At 41.9% G+C, this 25,201-nt stretch overlaps 1 protein-coding gene across 43 annotated transcripts in view; it reads right to left on the minus strand.

The window, feature by feature from the left end:
* The window catches only part of LRRFIP1 (LRR binding FLII interacting protein 1), a 186,461-nt gene that overhangs the window by 26,730 nt on the left and 134,530 nt on the right, over positions 1-25,201 (minus strand). For 22 of the 43 annotated variants that reach the window (XM_074264402.1, XM_074264400.1, XM_074264401.1 and 19 more), the window contains one exon: positions 51-86. In XM_074264402.1, coding sequence (XP_074120503.1) covers positions 51-86 — 36 coding nt within the window. Of the gene's footprint in view, positions 1-50; positions 87-6,326; positions 6,405-9,211; positions 9,278-10,906; positions 10,952-12,963; positions 13,045-16,447; positions 16,511-20,027; positions 20,091-25,201 lie in introns of all 43 variants that reach the window. The other 21 variants (XM_074264397.1, XM_074264396.1, XM_074264393.1 and 18 more) reach the window with 7 other exon arrangements.

Genomic DNA, 25,201 nt, shown 5'->3' on the forward strand with positions numbered 1-25,201 from the left:
TATAATTTTTTTTAAAAGGAAAGGTAAAAATATCACTAGAACCTACTCACCTTCTCAGCAAAGTCCTTTTCTGGCCTCTCTTCAACCTGTCCAAAAAAAAAAAAAAAGAGAATGTAATAGACAAATATTAACCATTTTAAAGCAATAACAGGTGTATATCTGCTGGGTTCCCTTAGCCGAGGCAAGCACGTGTCACAAAGAGTAGAGCGGTAGATTTTCTCAGGACGACCTGAGTTCAAGTCTCGGACCCTTTCTACGGGACCAAGTCATCTCGCCTCTGCTGCCAGGCTCTCCATTTATAAAATGCAAATTTAACAGCACTTAGGCCCCTGCTGTCCCATGACAATATTTTGCAGATCTTAGCATTCTAGAAATGTTAGTTAATTGATTAGTGTTATTAAACTCATTTTGTAGATGAGATTTCTAAGTAACCTTCTGCCTCCCAGGGCCAACAAACACATCGATGTTCATAAATGCCGATTTACATTGTACCCAAATGACTGAAAGCCATCATTTTTAAGGCTTGACCCGCTATAGAGGCACAAAACTGTGGAAGATGGAACGGGAAACAATTTTTATTTCTCATTAGACCCTAATAACAGAAGGACAAATGGGGAGAGGGCCAATCAACTGAATTTTAATACATTCCCCCTCATCTGATCACCAGCTGACTCGTTCCTAAATTCTCCCTTCCTAGGAGAGATGCACACCCCAGTGTGCCCCTCTCCCTTCTCTTTTGGTGCCATTTCTCCCAGTAGAATGTAAGCGCTTTGAGGGCTGGGAACGCCTCGCTCGAATTTGTATTTCTGGCGCCCTCCACAGTTCCAGGAACACAGTAATCGTCTAAGAAAGGAGGAGTAATCGTATCTTCTTCACAGGCTTGTGGTGGAGAGCAAATGAGATTGCTGCAGGCTCGTTTCCATCATGTCTGTTTATGGCCCTTTTTGGGTTCTTGTTTTTTAGCAGATACTCGGGTGCTTTGCCATTTCCTTCTCCAGTGCCTTTTATAAGTGAGGAAATGGAGGTTAAGTCACAGGGTTAAGTGACTTGCCCAAAGTTACCCACCTATTATATATCTGAGGCTACATTTGAACTCAGGTCCTCCTGACTCCAGGGCTGGCACTCTATTCACTGTGCCATCTGCCTGTCATATCACACAGTGGATGGAAAGTGCTCTATAAGCCTTTAAGTATTGTATGAATACTAGTTATTATGAATGAGCTAACTTCAGACATTTCCATTGTAGATGGGACAGGTGCCTTTAATATGGTTGTCCTAAGAAATGACCAACAAAACCCAGCTGTCAATCTCTCCATCTCTACCTCTCTGAGTGTCACACCCATCTCTCTCTCTTCTCTTCTTTTCTCCTTCTTCTTCTTCTTTTCTCTTCTTCCTCCTCCTCCTCCTTCTTTCCTCCTCCTTCTTCTTTTCTCCTCCTCCTCCTCTTCTTCTTTTCTCCTTCTTCTTCTTTTCTCCTTCTTTTCTTCTTCTTCTTCTTCTTCTTCTTCTTCTTCTTCTTCTTCTTCTTCTTCTTCTTCTTCTTCTTCTTCTTCTTCTTCTTCTTCTTCTTCTTCTTCTTCTTCTTCTTCTTTTCTTCTCCTTCTCCTTCTCTCTGTCTCTCTGTCTCTGTCTCTGTCTCTCTCTGATTCTGCTTCTTGTCAGACATCTCCCACCCAAATGAGCCACAGGAAGCTCAGATACTAAATCAAGGGTCTTAACCTGGAGTCCAAGGATTGGGAAAAGATCCCAGGGAGTTCATGACATTGATTTGGAAAAAAAATCACAAGTTCACTTTTTACTAAGCTATAACTGAAAAATGAGGATTTTCTTTCTTAAGGCTCATATACAACAAACATCCCCAAAGGATTCCCTGTGAACCCCCGTCCTTTGAAATATTGCTGGTTTAGAACTGTGGAGAGACTTCCCTGGCAGGCCAAATGAAAGTTTAATTGAGTCGATCAACAAACATTTATTAAGTGCTTACTGTGTGCCAGCCGGGCTCTGTGTGAGACACTGGGGATGATAAAACAAGGATGGACAATATCTCCTGACCTTAGGCACCTATGTTCTAATGGGAGAGACGACATGGAAACCTCTGGACAGATGATTGCTATATAGTAAATGGAAGGTACTTTGGGAGGGGAAAGGACTCTGGGAGTAAGTTCTGGGAAAAGACATGAAAGGCCTCCTGCACAAGGAAGGATTTGTACTGAGTCTTGAAGGGAAGCAGAGAAATAATTCCTGGCCTGGAGGTCACACAGGGCAAAAATATGGAGGGAGGAAATGACGGCAGGAACTGATGTCTGAGAAATAGAGCAGGAAGGCCAGAATGATCATAATCTGGTTCTCTGACAGGCCAATCATTCTTTTATGTTGAGTCTCATGAATCCGTCAAACCCCTGCATCCCGCTGCCGAGGTGAGCTTCCTGAAAATCCCCTTCATCCCCTCTGTCCTCCCCATTCCATCGCCTTCCATCTCAGACATATTCCTGGGTGCACATCCAGGGAACTGAATTTTGGAAGGCAAATGTTTATTCAATATTCAATCAAAAGGGACGTTAGTTCTACTTATCAAAAAAGCTAAAACAACTAAACCTGGAGCCTAAACTTTATTCAATCATGCTGGCTCTGGCCAAACTTTCTAAGCAACCGATGGAACTCTTGTTAACTGTGCTTTTAACTTCTGATAGATGTGAGCACTAAACACACTGAGGGACTCGGTTCACTGGCTGGACAGCGCCTAGCGTGGAGCCGGGGCCAGGAGCCGTGGCCAGGAAGGAGACATTTATCAGCCTCGGAGAGCTTCGATCTTCTCCAGTGTTTGATCAAGCTTTTCCCTTTTCTGGAAATCCACAACGACGGGGCTCTGCTTCCTGCCCCCAGTTTGCCGTGAAGAGGCAGCGGAGGAGGTTCAGGACTGGGGCCTGGGGATGGAGCCTTTAGATGATACGGTTTAAAGTTCTGCCATCCTTGCGTGTGCCCGCCAGTCCCTGTGGGCACACATGGCCGAGCCAGAGAAAACAAAGCGTCCAGAGGAATGGCTGGCATCCCGGACGGGAAGGAGGGCTGGGCAGAGACCAGTACTTGTCCAGACAAATGTCCCAATTCTCATAATCTGAGTCAGCATCTACCCATTTTGCTATTTCAAGCATAGAAAAGGTTTTTCTTTTTCCTTTAGGAATAAGAAGAGTTCAACTTTTCGGGGACAGAGGAGGGCAGACCCAGGAATGAGGGCAGTCTGACAAATACTGCGATTAAAAGAATCTCTGCTCCCCCTGGGCCCTCCATGTCCTCCGAAAGGGCCCAGAATCTGTACTCCATAAGCTCATGGATGCCTCCTACCACACCCGGCTGTAAATGAGTGGGTAGCCGATCCCTCCTTCACTGAGTGCTCGGTAAATGTGAGTCACCTTATTACAGCGTGAGCTCCTTTTTGGATACTCCCACGCCCAAAGGTCACTTGGCTCTCTCTAGAACACATTTCTGAAAATGACTCCATGCCGCTGCATGGGACAGAGCGAAGTCCGAACCAACCTATGAACCTCCATCAGTCTCATCTTCTCAAACAATCTCTGTTCCAAATTCAAACGCTAGGTGGCAGGTTTGTGTTGGACCAAAATTAGCTTTTGGGACAAGGGGAAAAGGTAAATTAGGTCATAGGAGTTATTGCTGGAGGGGGTCGATCTACCCATTTAAGGCCAAAACGCAGCATTTGGTAGTTGCTCCTGGAGGCCGAAGGGAGACATTGGGTTTAGAGCTATTCCTTTGCTGTATTCCTCCCACAAACAATGTTATGCTGTAGGATTCTGTGTGTTCTGGGTCATTCCCAAAGTTTAGGAAAGGGAGAGAGATCCCTGGGTCTTATGGTGAGTGGGACTAGGAGCCTGAGTGCTTCCTGGAGAGGAGAGAGGCTGGGCTGGCAGTCAGAGAAGGCTTGATTTGTAGCCCCAGAGTAAGATTAGGGACAGGGAATGCAGTCGAAGAGTCAGAGGCGGAGCCTGTGGAATACTTGCTAACATTGCAAGTGTTGTCTGGGGAGTAGTGAATTTCCCCTCAACGGAAGTCTTCAAGCAAACAGTGAGTGAACATACTTATCAGGCATATTGTAAATTCTTTCACTTATGGATTGGACTGGAAGTGGTTTCTGAGGTCCTTTCCCTCCAGCTCGGTCCTGCCTCGGACATTCACCAGATAAATAATTAAGTCACCTTCAGCCTCGGTTTCCTCATCTGTAAAATAGGCATAATGACAACCCTACAAGATGGTTGTTGGGAAGATCAGATGAGATAATAATGCACTGCCAAGCTTAAAGTATAATTATATAAAAATCAGCTGATATTATTTCTACTGACATTTTATCCAAACAGGATAGATGTACACTCATGCAAACCTTATTTCCAAAGCAGTCATTGACGCGAGCCCTTTAGAAATGAATACTTAATAAGCGGTGTTTGCTTTTCGACTAATGCAAATATCTTATATCTTTAGATTTAAATGTAGAAGGTCCACTAAGGTTTCCCATTATCAGACTTCTAGCAGATATGCCTCTCTCCCTTTCCTAAACATTTGGGAATGACCCAGAACACACAGATATCCACAGCATAACCTTGTTTGTGGGAGGAATACAGCAAAGGAATAGCTCCAATCTATTAAGAGATCTTTGAGCATTGCCCTTAAGATATGGCCTGGGACTGGTTTGCGTTGATTTTAGAAATCATTTCAGGAAATGAGATACAGGACACGTAGAGTTGTCTTCATCTTATTGTCAAATAATAGTGATCACTAACATTTACACACACACACACACACACACACACACACACACACACACACACAAAGAATGAGAATAGCATTCATTTGATCCGCAGGAAGTGGGAACTGCTATGATCATCATTTCACAGATGGGGAAACTGAGGCAAAAGAGCCAAGTATCTTGCCCAAGATCATATAGCTAATTAAGTGTTTCAGGCTGCATTTGAACTGAGGTCTTGACTCCAGCATTTTGTGCACCATGATTTCACCTAGCTTCTTGTCAAAGAACACAGCTTGTTATTGAATATTTCAGATAAGGATTTCCCCCCCCCCTTCTTTTCTCTTAAAAATGATAGTTGCTTTTACCCAAGCTGAGAGAAAGTATGTCCCAAAGGAAAGAGCCCTGGCTCTGGAATCAACGGATGAGGGTTCAAATCCTGCCTCTGAGTTCTGTGTGATCTTGGGCAAGTCACTTAATCTGCGTAGGTACCATTTCTTCATCTCTAAAATGAGGGGTTCTAACTAAATGATCTCTGAAGTCCTTTCAATGCCAAACCCTAGATCTAGATCTAGATTATACAGAGTGGCTCAAAAAGGAATGAGGTGAGGGGCAGCTAGGTGGCTCAGTGGTTAGAGTATCAGCTCTGAATTTCAAATTTGACCTCAGATACTCACTAGCTGTATGACCCTTGGTATGTCACTTAACCCAAACTGCCTCAAAAAATACATGAAATATGTGAAGTGCCAACAGGTAAGTTTTCAGAATACCTATAGGTCAACTCTTTCAATGCCAATGCTTTTTTTTTTCCTGAGGCAATTGGGGTTAAATGACTTGCCCAGGGTCACACAGCCAGGAAATGTTAAGTGTCTGAGGCAGGATTTGAACTCAGGTCCTCTGACTTCAGGGCTGGTGCTCTATCCCCTGCACCACCTAGCTGCCCCAAAGCCAATGCTTTTTGATGTCAACTATTTTTAAGGAAATCCACTAAAATATCAAAAACACGTCTTTCTCTCAATATCACACAATATACAGAATCCTTTCCAGGAACACTGCTTGTTTGGACCACCAATTACCCTGGCCTGCAAATGGATCCGGGAGACAAAAGAGAAATCACCAATTGAGAACTGTCTGTGTTTGAATTGCAATCAAAAATGAATCTCAAAAAAGCCACAAAATGTTCAGCAATATCAGATTTGTGATGGCGGACTAGATGGAGTTGGTGAAAACCAGGAGAATCTCAACATTTTTTGAGGTGACAGGGGAACCAGTCCAACTCTGTTGAGGAAAACAGAGAGGTTCTTTTATTTCTCCAAGGTCACACAGCTTAGAAACAGAATCACCTCTTAGAAAACACACACACCAACTGCATGGGCTCTGTGTAAACCTTGGAGTCATAAACAATGTTGATAAAACCCAGTTCTTGCCTTCAAGGATCTTACATCTCTTCTGCTAATATCAAAAACGGGGATGAAAATGATGCTCTCCAAAGCCCTTGCCCCACAGGCCACGGGAAAGGAAAGGAAGAGAGAAAAGATGAGAAATCAGGTGTAGAGAGTAATAAAAACGTGCTCACCACTGGACTTGCACGAGCTGAGCTGGCTCTGGAGGACGCCCGGGATCCGGAGCCCAGGTAGCCGCTGAAATCGGAGGGCTACCCACACGCACCCCACAACACAAGGGAGAGAAATAAAGGAGGCCAGTTAAAGACAGGAGGAGAAGCAGCAGCTCCAGGGAGGAGAGGAACACACACAGGACAGAGAAAATGTGAGACTTTTCACTTCAAAACGGCAGGCAGGGGCAGGCTGATCTAATGAACCTCCAAGCAAAAAAAGGTTAAATCAGATGGCAAGAGGCAGCCAATCAACCTTAAGTGGTTAGGAACTGCTCACCCTCTCTTCTTTACACTGGGTGGTCACAAGAAAGTGGATACAGAGAACCAAAGGCCCAGAGCCATCCAGACCAAAGGCTCCACTGGGATAATGGCCTGACCCCATCAGCTTCCATCTCTCCCATCATTACTTTCTACTGACCAGGGAACAGGAACAAATTAGACTTAGATTTTAATATGGACCCCAGTACTTAAGACAGTGATTTTTCTCATATTCAATCCACAAAAACCCCAGATCTTGATTCATTTACTCAATATAGGATTTAATCAATACCAGCATGAGGGCAGGGACCTCTTATTTATTTATTATTATTCTAGTACTTACAATCAACAAAGCATTGAAGTGCCAGGGCCCTGGGATTAAGTAGGTACTTAAATTGTTTGCAGATTTTGTGAAGGAATGAGCCTTTGGACAAAGAGGCCCTGAGTTTTATTCCACTAAATGAATATTATGGTTTATCTTTTCCTGATGAAAAAAGTCCTCAAGATCAGCCAGTTGATGCAGTGGACAGAACACTGGGCCTGGGGTCTGGAAGAGCCAACTTTAGATCCAATCTCCTTACTAGCTGTGTGATCTTGGCCAAGTCACTGAACCTGTTTGACTCAGTTTCCCAATCTGTAAAAATGGGGATAATAATAACAACTACCTCCCAGGATCAAGAGATGATAATTATAAAATGCTTAGTACACGATGAGCATCATACAGATGCTAGCTCTTATTTTTAGCCATTCTAAAGCTACTTGAGATACTTGTATATAAAAATACTAGTTGATTTCTAGAGATGACATCTCCACTGGAAGCATTAGGGATGCTAAGCAGAATTTCCTCTGGTAGCTTGGACTGTGATACAGTAGCAGAAGCACCGGTTCTGGCTCCAAAAGATCGGAGTTCAAATTCTACACATGATTCTATACTAGAAAACTCCCTGTTTTTCAGCTTCTTCTTTTATAACAACAACAAAGAGTAGAAAAATGGATCTCGGGCCTGGGCTGTTTCTATTGCACAACCACAGAGGTACCCAAGGGCCCAGAGATACCATCTAATCAGCCCCTCTCTTTGCATATGGGAAACAGGGTCAATTAAGTAAAATGACCAGAGAGGAAATAACTGAGATAAGATTTAAACTTTTATTTAGAAGAAATTAAAAGATTAGAAACTTGTTTTTACTAGTAACAAATATGAGGAAATAATTTCCGGCAACAATAAAAAGGGCTTGGTACCCAAAGAATGCTCTTCAACAGTTTCTTCACTGAGTTTCAGCGACTTTTAAGCAAGATCATAAAAATATTATTCCCAATTTATAGATGAAGAAACTGAGGTAAAATGAATTATTCATAATCACTTAGCTAACAAGTGGAAGGAGGCAGGATTAAAACTCAGAGCTTCCAGATGGCAAACTCCAGGGTTCTATATCTTATGCCTTAAATTGAGAAAAAGAAATTGACTCTGGTGAGCTATTTAAATCTGGAATAGGATGACTAGCCAGATCCCCAAGAGCCATCATGATCACTGGTCCCAAGAAAGGTCTTGAGTGGAGTGCCCCAAGGATCTCAATGGGGTCTTATTCCATTGAATGTTTTTACCAATGACTTGAGTAAAGCTGGGAGCAAGCTCGCTTTTCAAATCTAGAAATAACACGAAGCTGAAAGTGAGAGCTAATAGCCTGAATGGGAAGCAGGAGCCAAAAACACATCGACAATTTAGGACCCAGGGCAAAAATCCAATAAGAAATTTAGTAAAGAAAACAACTCTCAGATTGGGTACAGAAAGCAATTGTGCAAGTACAAGGAGTTTGGTAATCATTCAAAAAAGATCTGGAGTTCTAAGCAGACTGCATGTTGGAGTAGGGACTGTTTGTTTTTTGCCTTTCTTTATGTTTAGCACATGACCTGGAACACAGCTTACTAAATGCTGCTTGACTGACTTCAGAGGCACTTTAGAACTGGAGAAGTGATTGAGTACCTGAGGTGGACTATGAAGCCAAGTTTTCTGTGCAGACCCCTCTCCACTCTACCACATTGCCTCCTCTTGTCAAAGCTACCTGTCAGAGAGTGCTTTTTTCCCCCCAACACTAAAAGGACATTAAATAGGGAAGCCTATTTCTGTGGCTGTTTATTTCAGAAAGAAACGACTGAGTCTCGAGCCAAGCTTTTCCACAGATGCAGGAGGCCAGAACTTCAGGACATGAATCCTCCAAATAAAGTTACAAGCAGAAGCAGAGGGAGGATCAGTGGCACCTGAGAGGGAGGGAGAAATGAAAAGCTTCCCCGTTCCCGGCCTTCCCCACTCCAATCCAGCCTTGGTTGGCTGCCAAAGCCACCTCCTAACACTCAAAACCAGTGACTATTTTGCTCTCATCAAAAGCTCAATGGGCAAGATAGCTGAGCTTTGTGATTGGCAGCTGGGAGATCAGGGATAGCTACTAACGAGCCAATGAGTCAATGACAAATTATTGATCATCACTGATCAGCCAGAGAGGGGGGTGTTCACCAGGAGTGTCAGGGTATCAGAAAGCAGACAACAAACAGAGAGGGCAGGTGGGCCGGCAGAGGAACACGAAACGTCTTACAGGATGTGAAGTGGAGGCACTAAATCGTCGGCTCCCACTGTATATGCTCTCATCATATAGGGACGCCTACAATTAAAACAGAACTTCAGGACAGGAACAGCCTTCTCTGGGTCCAAACCACAGAGAGATAGACACTAGGGTGCAGAACCGACACACAAGCAGGAAAGGAGGTGAGGAAACTGAGAAATGATGGGAGCATCGCTTCTAAATCTGTTATCAATGACATGCAAGGTTAGCACGGAAACGGCATTTCCACTTCCCCAAATTGTGCAACCAATCAAAGGGACATGCAGAAGTCCAAAGGGAGATTCCATCAACCAAACACTGGCATTTCCATTTTGGATGCTTCAAATTTAAAAACAAACAAACAAACACACCATCAATCCCCTCTACAGGAAATCTCTCTTTATCTAGAATCTAAGTAGCCAGGAAATACCAATCATCAGAATTTTGATGTCAGTGTAAGAGGCAATAATACATACTGCATAATATGCATTCACACATTGGGGGATTCACCCTGATGGCGTACTAGGAGAATATGCAGGATGTTCAATTTGGACTCAAACATTCCATGAAGTTCCATAGTTTAAAATGGACCTTTATTATATTAAATAGTCAATACTAATCTCAACCTATTCTAAGAGAATGTAGCCTCATGGCCTGGGGGTGGGGAGAGCCTTGTGTTTCCATGATTACCAAGACTTCTTTTACATCTGGTACATTTTTTGCTTGGTCTATATAGGTTAGGCTGTCTTTGTCTTAATTGGTTAGGTTGTTTCCCCCATTAGATTAAAAGTTCCCTGAGGGTGGGGGGATACTTTTTATTTTATTTTTTTAATTCTTTTTGTATCCCAGTACTAGGCCACAGAATTATGCACATAGTATGTGCCTAATGTTTAATGACTGATTGACATTGGGTGACTGACAATGTTTAATGACTGAAGTGAATGTGAGGTATCTCCTTTAGCTCTGTGATTCTATGAAATATTCTGCATAAATGGGAGTTTCCTGTAGTTTTGAAATAAACACTATTAACTGCTGATGTATTTCAAATAACTGCATTGTTGGCTATTTCCCTTTCAGGAACATTTGGTTGCTTTAACTAGTTATTTGTAATCCTGGATAAGGCTGTGAATCATCAGTGAATCAGATGATATCAGGGAGAATTCTGGAGAACTATTCAATAGTTCACTTATGATAGTTTTGTTTTATCAGCTTAGCTTAGCACAAGATTGATAAGTAAGACCCTAAAGTAAGTCTAACAACAAAAGAAAGTTGTCTAAAGGGCCAATCTTCAAATGAATAGAAATCACAGATGTCTCAAAGGGCCTTCTCAAGGTACTGTAAATAATCTTTCTCCTTGCTGGGGGTCAATGTTGCCCCTTTCTTATCTAACAGTTTTCTAGGAAATATCTCAGAATGGAATACGGGACAGATTTAGAATTCAGGAAGCAGCTCCTATTACTTGCTCGGCCAAAGTTCAAGAGATACAAAATTCACAGCTACTCAGGAGCATTGATATATATGTGAATGGATAAAATTCATTACAACTCAGTGGATCAAACAATGATGGCAATGTCCTGGTGCACACGTGCAATACGGAATGGACTGTGACACCCAAGAAATGCTCCCGTGTTATGTGACAAAGTGCAAATGTTCATATTAAAGTAATTAAGGGCAAGCGAGCACACCAACCCCAAAGCGCCAGGCAGCTTTCACGTTGCTGTAAAGAAAGAAAGACTAGAGGAGAGAAGTACATTTATGGTTTCAATAATTTGGACAATGACAAAACATTGACATTCATCAAAGTATTGAATCGTGGGGTGTGAAGTTATGACATTTAAGTTATGTTACAATTGGGGGAAAAAAGGAAAGAAAGCTGACAGACCACGGATCTGGAGTTAGAAGTGAGTCCAGCCCTCTAATTTATTAGATGAGGAAATTAAGGCACATGGCTAGTATTTGTTCAAGATCACACAAGTACTAATTCTAGAGGTAACCAGCGATCTTTACATATCATCACACTCCCTCTTTCATTAGTATTCTAGTAAGTGAAAAATCAAAAATTCACCCAAAACAAATGAGAGGTTTTTTCCTCATTTTTCCTTCTCTAGAAAAAAGGAACCCTCCAACCAAGCATGGCTTGAAGGAAGTTTCTGTGGAATATTTGAAATATGTTTTAATTCACACACATATAATTTATACACATGTCTCTGCTGGAAAGAAAGCATCTAGAGCCAGTAGAAGTTTCTGTCTTTCTAATAATGGAAGAATGAGGAAGGAAGAAAAGCATCCTAAAAACATGTGATTATCTGGGCTTAAAATCCCCCCCCCCCTTCCCTAGTGACAGTCAAAGAAAATGCTTTTGTGAGTTAATAACCGAATGTATTTCCAGATGGATGGAGAAGTGCAGGGAAACCAGAACTATATAGAATCATGGCCACTGATAACCCTCAGTTATGAATGCTAAGAAACCCTTAGACACAAGAGTGAAAAAAGGAGCTATGAAGGCCCCAATCTGAATTTGACAAGCCCAATTTGCTTAGAGAAATGGCAGGAACAATATTAACGAAAAGATAGTAGCTGTCAGTTATTGTTCCATTAAAATGAGGATACTGGGAGCAGCTAGGTGGCGCAGTCCTGAATTCAGGAGGAGCCAAGTTCAAATCTGGTCTCAGACACTTAACACTTCCTAGTTGTGTGACCCTGGGCAAGTCACTTAACCCCAGCCTCAGGAAAAAAAAAAATGAGGATACTGAAAATGTTCCCGATGGATTCTCTTCAGTACTTGAAATGGAGGTGTCCCAAAGTCTTGGCGCAGTTCTAAGCGATTATGTCGTTAAAACTATTATTGAATGGCACTAAAACTTTTGGGACAGCCTGTGTAAAAGCCAGCCTACAATACTACAGTTCAAAGTGAATTGCTGTCTCAAAGGGAGGACCATGCCAGTAATACCTTTACAGGCAGCAAATAGACCCAGCATCTGGGAATATAAGAAGGCCTGGTTTGGACCCTGCCACCATCTTGAATCACTCAAACACTAAAACTGCATGCATAGAACATGGACACTTCAACCTCCAAGTTGTTCTCTCAATTAAAAAAAAATTTTTTTTTAATCATAATTCTTCCAGAACAGAAAACACATCTTAAACAAAACAGAGCTAAAATTAAAAAAAAAAAAAAAATCACACCTTAGGGACTGGAGCAGAATTCCAAACTCTCAGAAAACAGGAAACATATTGAGAGGAGTGATCCAAAAAAATGAACTCCTTCTCCCCACTTCTCAGAGATGAACAACTCTGATTACATAAAGGGCTTTCCAGATTTCTTCCTGGATACATTTATGAGAGAAAAATGTTTAAAAAAAACAAATGGGACAATAAATGGGCGACAACTGCCGGAAAGGGAAGGGAAGCCCAAGAAATGAATTCTACATGTTTGAGGTTTGAAAAAGATGAATACAAAACAGCATTTGTTTTTGGCAGGGGGCACACACTAAAATTATTAATACTTTTCTTTAAATAAAAAAAGGTAGGGGGAAATCTTGACAATGAGGCAGGCTTAGTCGCATATCTACAGAGCCCACAAGCTATACCTGTATGGCTTATAGAAATGGCCACTATTTTGACGGTGTCCTGGTTCTCCAGAGATCAATGAGGTTGAAGTGTCCAAGTAAATTGGGTTAATTTTTCAGATAATTAAATGGAAAGCAACACTGCAAGAGGGAGCGGGGAGAAGGAAGATGACAGACCCGAGCTCCATTTTGGGAAGCCGACGGGGGTCTAGAGGGAAGGCTGTTGCAGGAAAGCCCGAGGTCAGAATAGTAGGAGCCCTGGAATCAAAGAAAAGTGGGGAAATGAGAAAGAAAAGAAAAAAAACAACCCTCAGAACTTCATTTTATTAAAACACATAGATGCTTTAATTCCTTTTTGTTAAAATCATTTCCTTAGCACAAATATTAAGGGATTGCTAACTAGCTGAATCAGCTTAAGGAAACAGAGAGGCGTGATCAGAAATGAATAAAGGTGTTAGCTAATTGACAAATGCTATGATCTACACAACCCAATCCAACCCAAACTTGTCTTGCATCAATAGCAGTGGTTTCACTTTGGGGTACCAGTTTGGAACTTGTGACCCTGATCGCAAAGAAATATTTCCTCCTGAAACCCCACATGTTCCATCTATCCCCATTATTATAATTTTGCTAAAATATATGGTTTGCAGGGGGAAAAAATCCATTAATTGAATCTAACTATATTATAAAGTCTCTACTTTATGTCCTATAAATCGACTTGATTGTCTTTATTATTTCAGTTCTTAGGTATGTATGTAAATATAGCACAGGAAGATTACATATTAAATTAAGGGACACTTTTCTATAACTACTGCAACCTTAAGAGAACATTTTACATTGGAGCCATTAACTAGAATATGTTTGAAATAAATCAAGGGGCCTTTGCTAAATCTCTACTTCAGATTTCTATGTCATAAACTCCAGTGTCAATTATTTGTGACTTACTGCATGAGATCCAGTCTAATAAGACTAAATAACATCTTTAAGAAAATTCTATCTTCCTTTGAGCTGTTTCCTACCATCTCATCTTTTGATAACAACATTTCTACAGTCCAAGAATTCTCTCATTCTATTTTGGGAAATCAAACTGGGTGGGGAGTGGAGTGGGGTGAAAAAGGCAATTTTTTGGGGGGGGGGCAATCAACAACTCATGAAAATGTATTCTTCAGCCAAGATCTCAAGGGCTACTAAACTCAAGAGAACTCCCAGGAAGGAACAATTCCACCAACTGAACAGAAGGTACAAACAGAGGAGGAACAAGGTCACACAATGAACATTCAATCTCCTCAGAGAGGGGGATTATGCCAATTCCAATTGATCAATGATGGACAGAATCAGTTACATCCAGAAAAGGAACACTGGGAAATGAGTGTAAACTGTGAGCTGTTTCTTTTTTTTTTTGTTTGTTTGTTTGTTTTTTTCTTCCCAGATTATTTTTACCTTGCGAATACAATTCTTCCTTTGCCACAACAACAACAAAATTCGGTTCTGCCCATATATATTGTACCTAGGATATACTATAAGATATTTAATATGTATGGGAATGCCTGCCATCTGGGGGAGGGGGTGGAGGGAAGAAGGGGAAAAATTTGGAACAGAAGAGAGTACAAGGGATAATGTTGTAAAAAAAAAATTACCTATGTATATGTACTGTCAAAAAATGTTATAATTATAAAAATTAATAATAAAAAATAGGAAAAAAAAGAGAGGGTGATTATGTTGCATGGGAATGACTGTGCTGTGAAACCTTTCAGGGCATGGGATAACTGATCATCTCCTCACTCTGGAGCTACTTTTATATCTAATAAAGTCTCACTAATTCAGCTTCAGGGTAGTCTAATTTTTTGAAAGCTCTGAATAACAAGAAGATGTTAAGGAAATCGAGCTTATGGCCAAGCACAATAAGTAACTAGATATGACTGGAACCTAACAGAGAATCTCCATAAATAGCTAAGACTAGGATGAGGTGATTCAGGAGATAAGAGTCTTGGATTTGAAATCAGAATGACCCGAAGTCAAGTCCAGTCTTAGGCACTCACAAGCTCTAAGTCCCTTAACCTCTCAGTCTCTGTTATCTCATCTCTAAAATGGGGATCCTAAATTCTGCAGGGCTGTCAAGAGGAACAAACGAGACAATATTTGGAAATCTAAAAGGGTTGGTTAATGGCTTAATGTTTCTTGAATGATTGATTGAAATGTAAGCTAGTTTTATCAATTGTTTATATCTATTAGATGCTTCTAAAAGGTATCTATAAACAGTCAGTGAACCCTGAGACAAAAATTCTGGCTCTGACACAAATCTGACCGTGCAAATTTCTCACTTGTTAGTGCCTGGACAATGCTCAAGCACTAAGGAGGGAGAAGGGAAGGTGGTGGAAGCTGGATAAACCGGAGCCTGAAGCTCCTTCCAGGTCTGGATCTATGACCCTGAGAGGAGCTGCTGACTGTACTGGGGGAGTGAATTTTCACACTGGGAGTTTCTCATATGGTTGAAATTAAACCCATTCTCCTGTACCCCGAAAGGCCAGATTAAAGATCCTAGGTTTTAGAGCTGGAAGCTTGAGTAGCCTCTCATTGGCTCCTGAGAGGATGTATAACTGGCCTGACTCCAACCCAGAGTTCTCTGCTCTCTAACGAATCACCCAAAGCTACTTCTTAAACAATAGAGGAGATAAGGCAGTATCAGAATTGAGCCCATATCCTGAGCCCCAGAGGACCAGCAGCATCCACCGTGACCTTCCTTATCCAAGCTCTGCCCTCTTTATCAAGTCTAATCCATAATCTCAAGGCAGAGTTAGGGAGGGCAGTAATGGTCTCTGTATCAATCCGGCTACTATCTCTGCATGCTACTTAGAAAGAAGCCAAGAGCTCCCAATTCTCCTTTGAATATATTTCCTGACAGAGAGCCGATGGATGTCCCACTTGACCCTCCTAAGCTTTCTAGCAAAAAACAAAAACAAAAACAAAAAACAAGTGTACTTAATTAGCCCAGATTAAGGGTTGAGAGGCAGCAGAGTATGGTGGATGGCAAACTGATTGTGAAGCCACAAAGACTGGGCTGCTTACAAGTGAAGTCACCTCTCTGGGCTCCTGGCACCACTCTGGACTCCTGGCCCCTCCTAGGGCTCCTGGCACCTCTAAACTTGTAAGTTGCAGAAAAGGTACCAACCTACATTGGTGTTTGGTGCTTTGCCATCTATGAGTTTTCCCTAGCACTGAAAGTACAGCTCTAATATCTATATTTAATGAGCAAACAAATCTACAGGGCCCAATTCCCTGCCCATCGATTATGCATTTGACTACTGCCATGTGTGATGTTGATTTTTGATCCATTAGTAATTGCCATTGGAAGCCAAACTGGAAACTGAATGTCATTAATTAACTGCATGATAAATATACGGAGCCTCAAAGTGGAGGGATTTCTGATGATGTGGCTTATTACCAAAGAATATGGGTGCCTCTGGTCTAAGTCTCACACACTCATTAACACGACTGAATTCCCATTACAGAAAAGGAGATCAATTTGAACCACTCCGGCCCTGCCGATAGTTGCTACGTCTGGCAAATGAATGCAAATGGAAATAAGTAAGGGAGACATCAGGTGCACGCCACAAAACCTGCAGCTTGGAGAGAGGATGTGAGAAATTAAATGGAAACCAACCAACTTCTCCTCCCTGGATGACAATCTGCTGGGCACTTTGCTTTCCTTGCTCGATCTGGAAGTCTGAAGCATCAAAGAAAAAGAAAGCTTATGAGAGATGTGAGAATCTGTAGTAAGTAACCCAAGGCATCATCCTGGCCATTCGGGAAGCTACAGATCTTCACGTAAATATACAATCAGCCAAAATTGATTAAAAGAAATGGGCGTTCTTTTCAAATCCCACTAGATGTTAGAAACACAAAATTCTGAAAGGGTGAAAGGATACAAATCAGCCGATGATACCATGAGTCAGTTTGTTACAAGAGGTGAAATGATACACATGTAGCATCTGAACCAGATACTTCCCTTTAACTTCTTGCTTCTATTTGGGAGATGAAACAATTACTATTTGCTTTAGGGTCTAAGTTTCTAGGACTCTGGAACTGGAAGACACCTCGGACTTCGTCTCTTTTACAATTTTCATCTCACTTTACAGCTGAAGAATTAGACCGAGGAGCACAAAGATTTAATTTGCTCATGTTCACACAGATACAAAATGATCACCTCCCAGAGCTCCTGGTGCTTTGCTATGGTTCCCCGCTTGTCCCCTCACCCTTTCTTCTCAATGCCTATTGGGATGAGGGAGGGAGGGGTCTTCTCCCAGAACAAGGGGTTGGAGAGTCTTCTCCACAGTAATGAGCTCTTCTCTGTGGGGCAGCCCTCTCAGTTTCTATCGACAAATCTATAGCTAGGAGTCCCCAAATTAAATGCTGTTCCTGATAAAGTGAATTGAAAAAATTATTTTAAATAGACTGGATCTAACTGTAATATAATATTAAAGGTATAAAGGTGTGAACCAAGGACATTACCTTGTAAGAATCCTAACATCTAATCAAAGGAAGAGAGAGAAAAACTTGTGTTCTAGTAGGCAGCTAGGTGGCAAAGCGGGCAGAGTCCTGCATGTCAGGAAGAGCCTCGGACGCTTTCTGGCTGGTAAATCATTTAACCTCTGCCCACTTCAGCTGACTCACTACCTCTCCGGATTGCTGTGAGGATTAGCAGCAATGATGTTTGTAAGGTGCTTTGCCAACCTTAAAGCATAATATAAGTTTGTTATCACTGTTGATACATATCAGCCAGGTCCAATTCCCTGACCACATTTAGGGTTTTCCTGGCAAAGACAATGAAGTGGTTTGCCATTTCCTGCTCCAGCTCCTTTGACAGATGAGGAAACTGAGAGAAACGGGACTTAATTGGGATCACACACCCAGTAAATATCTGAGGCTGGATTTGAACTCAGGAAGACGAGTCATCCCGACTCCAGACCCGACACTCCCTTTACAGGCATCGAGCTGTTCGATAATACAAATATTAGTTATTATTAATGGAATAGAAATATGGTCACATGATACTAAGAGCTAACATGTGTAGCACTTTAAAGTTTTCAAAGTGCTTTACAAATATTATCTCATTTGGTCCTCACAACCCACCCTGACAAATAGTTCCATTATTATCTTCATTTTTAACGGATGAGGAAACTGAGGCTGATATAGTTATGTGACTTGCCCAGGGCCACAAAGTCAGCTAGTATCTGAAATAGAATTTGAATTCAGATCCCTCCATGGCTTTATCCACTGCTATCTATCTAGCTGCTTATATAAAGAGAGCCTCTGAATCTGCTTAATAAGAGAAGAGATCTAAGGGCCCAGGAAGATTTAAGATTGACTCGGTATCAGCGCAAGGGGCTGAGCTCATTTTAGAGAAGCCCTGCACTCTGCCCTCTGCCCTTCCCTACCTTGTCTAGTCAAAGGTCCCCAGGTTAATGACTCTGACTCACTCTGACTTGGCTCAGATGCTCACATCCCCCCTCCCGCTAATTTCCTGCTCATGAAGTCTTTGGCTCAAGCACTTGACGATTCAATCAGTCCCTGGCCCAGGGCAAGCTGGGTAGGGCGTTGGGAGGTTTTGCAGCCATCTAAGGAAGGAGGGGGATGGACTAGATGAATTCTGAGGTTCCTTCCAGCTCCAGCTCCAAAACCCCAGCATGGGAAGACCCGAAGCTTCTCCGGCTGCCTCTAGCTGCTAGCACTCGAGACAATCTTTGTAAAATGCTTGGCACACAGCAGGCATTTAACCAATGCGTGTCCCCTTCTCCCTTTCTTTTTGTTTGCTGTTTGTCTATTTGTGTCTGTGCTGTCTCCCCAGAAGGAGGGGCTCGGCCAGACAAATGCCGGTTCCGTGATTAATTGGAGATGTGGGGTCCAGCTATTTGCATAGTTTCAAATACCCAGAATCCTCCTCTTGAGGTCACATAACAGAACGAGACTTTCTCATATGATCTGCTAAAATCTACAGCAGTCCCTGAACAGTACAGAATCTGGGTGATTTCAGGCTAGAACTAATCTGACTTCTCAGGTCTCAGTTTCCCTATCTGAAAAATTAGATTGGGGAACTCCCAGGATCTCACATTTGACAATTCCTTCTTTCCTTTCCTTTTCCATCAGCCTCCGAGGCCAATTCTAATCAAAAAGGATTAAAGCATGAAGAGGCCTCTACCCAGCACGACACAAAGGGGGCTGGAGGACGTGGAGTCAGGTGGCTTGGCTTTGTGACCTTTTTCTGTGACCTCAGACAAGACATCGGACTTAGCTGTGCCTCAGTTTCCTCATATGTAAGAATGAACAGATGCTAGATGCCTCCTAGTGTCACTGCAAGAGCTATGGGTTCGAGCCTGGGGCCAGCTGGGGCCATCAGCCTCTGCTCTTCTCTCTTGACTTCCTTTAGAGAGATACGTAGTCTTTTAATAAATGGGAGGAAACACAAAGGAGGCTTTGGAGCTCAAAGGTGGCCATATGGGACAATACCAGGCTGGAAGCTTTCTAAATAAAATGAATATTTATTGAGTAAAGTAAATTAAAAATAGAGCTCTAAGCTAGTCACAGGAGGAAGGGCTGACTATAAACTTCATAAATAAATTGAACATTTATTGAATAAAGTGAATTAAAAATAGAAAGCCAAGCTCTAAGCTACCCCTAGGAGAGCCTTCCAGGTAGTATGCTTGCTTGTGAATATTTATTGAGCAAAATGAATTACACAGACAATAGGCTTAAAAACCGGGCACATACATCACAGCTCACTTGGTTCTAAGTTTCTAGAAGGCAGTCACGAGTTGCTTAACTTTAACTTTCTAGTTGGCCTAGCTCCAATTCATCATTCTGCACCTAACAGGCGTGCCCCAAGTGTTTAGAGAATTAATGCATGAATGAATGAATGAATGAAATTAGAAATGTTGAAAATTGTTAAAATGTGCTAGGTAAACAGTAGGTGCTCAACAAATGCTTGCTGATGGTAGGGGAAACCACAGCTCTGCTTAGCTTTACTTTCAAAAGTGTTTCTAACCCCCATGTCAGGTGGACTTCTCACAAGGGATTGAGGGGGCAGCTTTTCACTGTACTCATCTAGCCTGGCTAGGGGACAAAGAAAGGGGATTGGAAGATACATCGTACAGCAGATGCTGGGCCTAAGAGCCTAAATTTACCAACATTTAAGAAAAGTCCCGCACTTGCCCTGCTAGGATGTCACTGACAAGTGATCTACTGACCCTGTTAGGTTTTCTATTCAGGGACGAGGATCCATATAAGTCGCCATCGTGACCGTTCATCTGCTGGGAGAGAGAAGAGAGGAAAAGTTGCCACAGATCAGACAGAGCTTCTGAAGAACAAGGAAAGAACAAAGTCGGCCTTGGAGGTTAGAACAAGCAGAGGCCGGCCTCAACCTAGCAGAAAGAAGCGCGGCTGCTGGTAAGAGCAATTTTGTATCAAGACACACAAATGTACACACACACACACAAGTGAACACACAAAGGCATGCATGCACACACACAACTGTTCAGTGTCTGACTCTGTTGTGCCATTTGGGATTTTCTCAGCAGAACCACTCTGCCTCAGTTTCCTCAACTGTAAAATGGGAATAATAACAGAACTCATCTACAGGTAATAATTTAAAATGAGTATGATTTTCTGGTATATAAGAAGTTGCTATTTGTTCTTTGTCCTGGAAGAGGATGATGAGAGACAAGTGAGCTGGATTTAAGGGAGGCAGGGCTGTGCAAGGTCACCTGCCTCATTTTCCCCCAGTGGCCAGATAGAGATCAGTATGACTGTAGATGGCCCTGGATGCAGTGGGAGACCTTGGCCTTTTTAAGCTATGGTTTTTAAGAGGAGATATTAAGTAATTGTTAGCTGCTATTATTATTATTATTATTATTATTATATTTAATCTAGTACAATTTCTTTTCCCAGAACTGTGCAATTCACGTGTGAGGGCTCCAGGATCATTAATGATCAAAAGAATTAGTTAAAATTCAACCTTTAAAGATGGTTTCTTTTACTTCTTTGATTTTCCTCTTTCAGTTTCATGGTTAAAGGCCTTCTCGAAGACTGTTTAATTGAGACTCTAGCCAAGCTTTCTTTAAACTGGTTTTCACCTTCCATCATTTGTTTCTGCTTTGAGCAAAATGCCATCCATATCTTTCCACTATCATTCTCAGTTAAAATTTCCAAGTAACTTGGATCTTAGACCAATATTTTCCCATCTCTCTCCACTTTGTAAATAAGTTGAGTGTTAACCACGTGATTTATCGGCTCTTTGGGACACGTCATTATGGCAACCGATTGCATTGGTTAAACTTCTGTATGAAAATATTTAAATTAGTGTCAATGTCCTTTCCTTTGTCCGTATTTCATTTCTCAGCATCACCAATCTATTTCAATAGGTCAAGTTGGAGTTGTCTTAATTGCCTGCCCTAGCCTCTTCACATCTTTACTCTTATAGCTTTATCTTCATTTTAGTCTTCTCCCTTAAGGCAGTCTGACTCTGCCCAATATGTACATTTGGTCTAGTCCAGCTGCTTTTCCCATTGCTGTTCCTTTTGTGGAGAATGACTTCATTATCAGTACTGAGTCATTTCCTGTCTGCTTTTTCTTGTTATTTGGAGCTTGCTACACTCTGGATCTTCTCATTCTTTTCCCAAATCAAATATTTATGGCTTAGAGGCCCGAGGATTCAGTGAAGGGAAGCTCACAAGTCTTTGTCCTTCCTTTCCTTTCTCTTTCCGCGTTCGTGATTCACATTCCTCCCATCCGTGCCTATTTCTGATCGTGCTCCTAAAGCCATCAAAGAATATGCTGACTTCATGTGAGGGGGATCGTTCTTCACAGACTTTCTCCTCTCCACTCTCTGTAACGAATGTTGGTCCTTCAGCCTCATGTTGTTTTTATAATTATCTTTCTCCAACACTTCTTCATCATGAATAAGGTAACAGGAGGTGACCAAATGTTCCCTGAAACCATGGCTTCTTGCTGCCTTTTTATGCACAGTAAAACCTAGAATACCAACTCTTTCCTACTCTTCCCAGGAGAACCCGGGAGCTTCCATCTCTTCTCTTTACATGGAACTTCCTTCCACCTTCCACTTTCCTTTATAAGAAGAAGGGCAGGATTGCTCCGAGGCACTTCCTGTGTGTGTCCCTTCGCTGGTCACTGGGCATTGATTTCACATTGAGAGGATTAGCAATTCTTAGGGCAGAGAGATGATGCTGATGCTCTTCTCCACCATTGCCAAAGTGGAAGGACCACCAGCATTGCATTAGATGTTTCAAAGGTCCCTATAGCTTTAACACAATGATTTATAAACGGGGAGGAAATGTGAGCAGGAGTTGGCAATCAAAACTATCCCAAGGGTCTTTTTTAAAAAGACCAGTACAAATCTTTGCACACAGCCAGCAATCAATAACTACTAGAATTGTAGACTGAAGGGATAGATGAAGGCAGATCAATTCCCAAACCCAGAAGTATCACAGCTTCCTCCATGGCAAACCCTGCTTTATTCTTATATTAAAAACCAAATGATTTGGAAGCCACTTTCTTTTTCTTTTTTTTTTCTTTTTCTGAGGCTGGGGTTAAGTGATTTGCCCAGGGTCACATAACTAGGAAGTGTTAAGTGTCTGAGAGCAGATTTGAACTCAGGTCCTCCTGAATTCAAGGCTGGTGCTCTATCCACTGCGCCACCTAACTGCCCCTGGAAGCCACTTTCTAAAGTAGAGAGACTACATGGTGAAGTATGAGATTCTGCCTAGGAGCCATGAGCACCTGCGTTCGAGGCCTCTCCATCCTGGCTGTGGGACTCCGGACACGATTCCTCCCCTAGGCAGCAATCCAAGACCATCAATTCCCAGAAGGCACTGGTAGGAAGCCTCCTTCTCTAAGTGTTCCTATACAGAAAAAATCACAGGCCCTGGTGCTTTCTCTTTTCAATGTTTTGTTAAACAAGAATCCTGGTGAAGAACTTTCAGAGTAATTCTAACAGAAAGCCAAAAAAGCTTTTAAGACAGTCTCCAAAATCAAAGATTTAATGATAAAACTATTGGCAACCGGCAGGAGTTTTGGGGGACTATTTTTCATGTTCATCTCTGCTCAGGGAGGATTATCTGGGGCTGGAATATGTCACTAGTATTTGCACATTGCAGACTTTAACCATCCTCCCTTGTTATCTCTTCAATAAACAAAATAGCCTCAGAGAGAAGTGAATTATTACATGTGGAAGCCAAAAGAAATCTAACTTTAGGTCTTTCGATTCTCACCAAAACAGAGACAACAAGTTCCCTATAAAATGAAGCCTCTTGGCTCACCTCTTCTTGGGCTTTGGAGCTCCCCATTTTCTAATCTGGTCTGTGGTAATAGATATAAGAGGAATTCTTGCTTTCCTCACCCCTTCCCTCTCTGCTTCTGAAGCTCCACTGGACTGGCTCATCCTTCCAGGCTAATGGGACTTTTCAACAAATGGGTTTGGAAATCACATTCTAGAGTTTGAAATCCAGGGCATCTAGAGGAAACGGAGTCGATGATTCTCTTCAGTGAATCTAGCAACTGAGGAGAAGCCCTTTAAATTCTGATGAAAGAAGGTTTCCAGCCTGCATTATTCTTTGTCCTATGTGCATCAATGGCTGCGTTTACTCGAGCGGCTGGTAAGAAAGGATGATGGCAGGTGGTCGTCACTTGATGGAGAGACAAAAGGATTGACAAAGTTTCATCTTACCTGGAATCTTGCTTCATCTACTTGGGGGCAAATCATTTGACCTCTTGAGAATTCAGCATCCAGATTTATGCCATGAGGAGGCTTGGCTGATATGAGCAAAGATTTTGCTTATGATTTTAAATCCTATAATTTTATTCTTCTTTTTAAATGCAGACAGTACAAAGAAAATACTACCAAGTTAAATGATTATGCAGGGGTTCTCAAACTACGGCCAGATGCGCCTGCTGAGGACGTTTACGCGCCTGCCGGGTTATGGCAAATGGGCTGAAGGATGGAGACAGAGTGTGAGCTTTTGTTTTTACTATAGTCTGGCTTACAACAGTCTGAGGGACAGTGAACTGGCCCCCTAGTTAAAAAGTTTGAGGACCACTGGATTATAGAAAGTCATTGCCCCAGAAAAGAAGGAGCTCCTTGCCAGCTGCCCCTCTGCTGCACCCTTAGGATTTCCTCGATCCTTCCATGTACTCTACAGTTTTGTGCTATCTTCTCTTAATTAGAGTGAGTTCCTACAGAGTACAGATTGTCTTGCTTTGTGCTAGGTATGTCTCCAGTGCTTAGCCTTACAGTAACAGCTTTTTTTCATTTATTCATTCACTCATTTGTTCATTAAAGGAAGATTATTCAATTTACAGAAGGCGTGATCATATCAACAAAGCACCATTCTCCCAGAGTCATGTATATCTGAGCATGAAAATATCTTGGTAATAAAGACTTCATTTTAAAATTGCTATTTCATTATAAAAAGATTTCAACATGGAAACAAGAAAAATCACATGAAAATCGCTTTCAAATCCATAAACATCTTAACAGAACAAGGAATAGAAAAAGGCCTTCACAAACCATGGTTTTTATAAAAAAGGAATTAAGGCACGAGGATTGCAGTACTGTCAAAAGAATAATCCCTGGGTTAACATCTCAAAAAGCACAACAAACCCAGGCCACCATGCATAGTTTTTAGTGTTCAACTTCCAGCAGCCATGTCCATGCTAATCATTTACTTTTTATTTGATTATTAATGTTAGTGATTAAAAAAAAATAATGTTAGTGATTGAGCCAAAAGATAGATAATTCTTTTTTAATTTTTAAAATATGGCTTTTTATTTTCCCTCAGCTACATGTAAAACAATTTTTAACATTGGTTTTTAAAACTTTGAGTTCCAGATTCTCTCCCCACCCTCCCCTATCATTGAGAAGGCACATGTGATAATCTTAATGGAAATCGAAGGAGCGTGGTAGAAAATGAAGGACACCAATGAGCAACTAGGAAGGCCGTGGGAGTCCCCGTCAATTCCAGTTTTGACAGAGGGAAAAAGCAGCCTCAAATGGAAATCCCAATTCTACCCAGAGCAGCTGCCAGCCCAATGTACTCTTTTGCTACTGAGCTTTGAGACCCATGTTAAATCAAACTCTTCTATGAAATGTGGTAGGAAAATACGTTCTACCACTTAGCAGCCTAAAAGTGAAAAGCACCTCGGCTCTGGAGCCAGAGGGCTTGGGTTCAGATCCTGCCTCCCTCTGGGTCCTTAAATAATGAATGAAGGGGGTTGTACTATCTGGCTCTGAGGCTCCTGCCACTACATTAGGCCTAGACCCTCTGGTTGAGCTCCCTTTGTGTCTCTAAATCACCGGGAGAGACGCCAAGTGAGTGATGTTAGTCACATGCCTCACAAGTGGGTTATA

The sequence above is a fragment of the Sminthopsis crassicaudata genome, chromosome 4, assembly GCF_048593235.1.
Source record: "Sminthopsis crassicaudata isolate SCR6 chromosome 4, ASM4859323v1, whole genome shotgun sequence".
Taxonomy (NCBI): domain Eukaryota; kingdom Metazoa; phylum Chordata; class Mammalia; order Dasyuromorphia; family Dasyuridae; genus Sminthopsis; species Sminthopsis crassicaudata.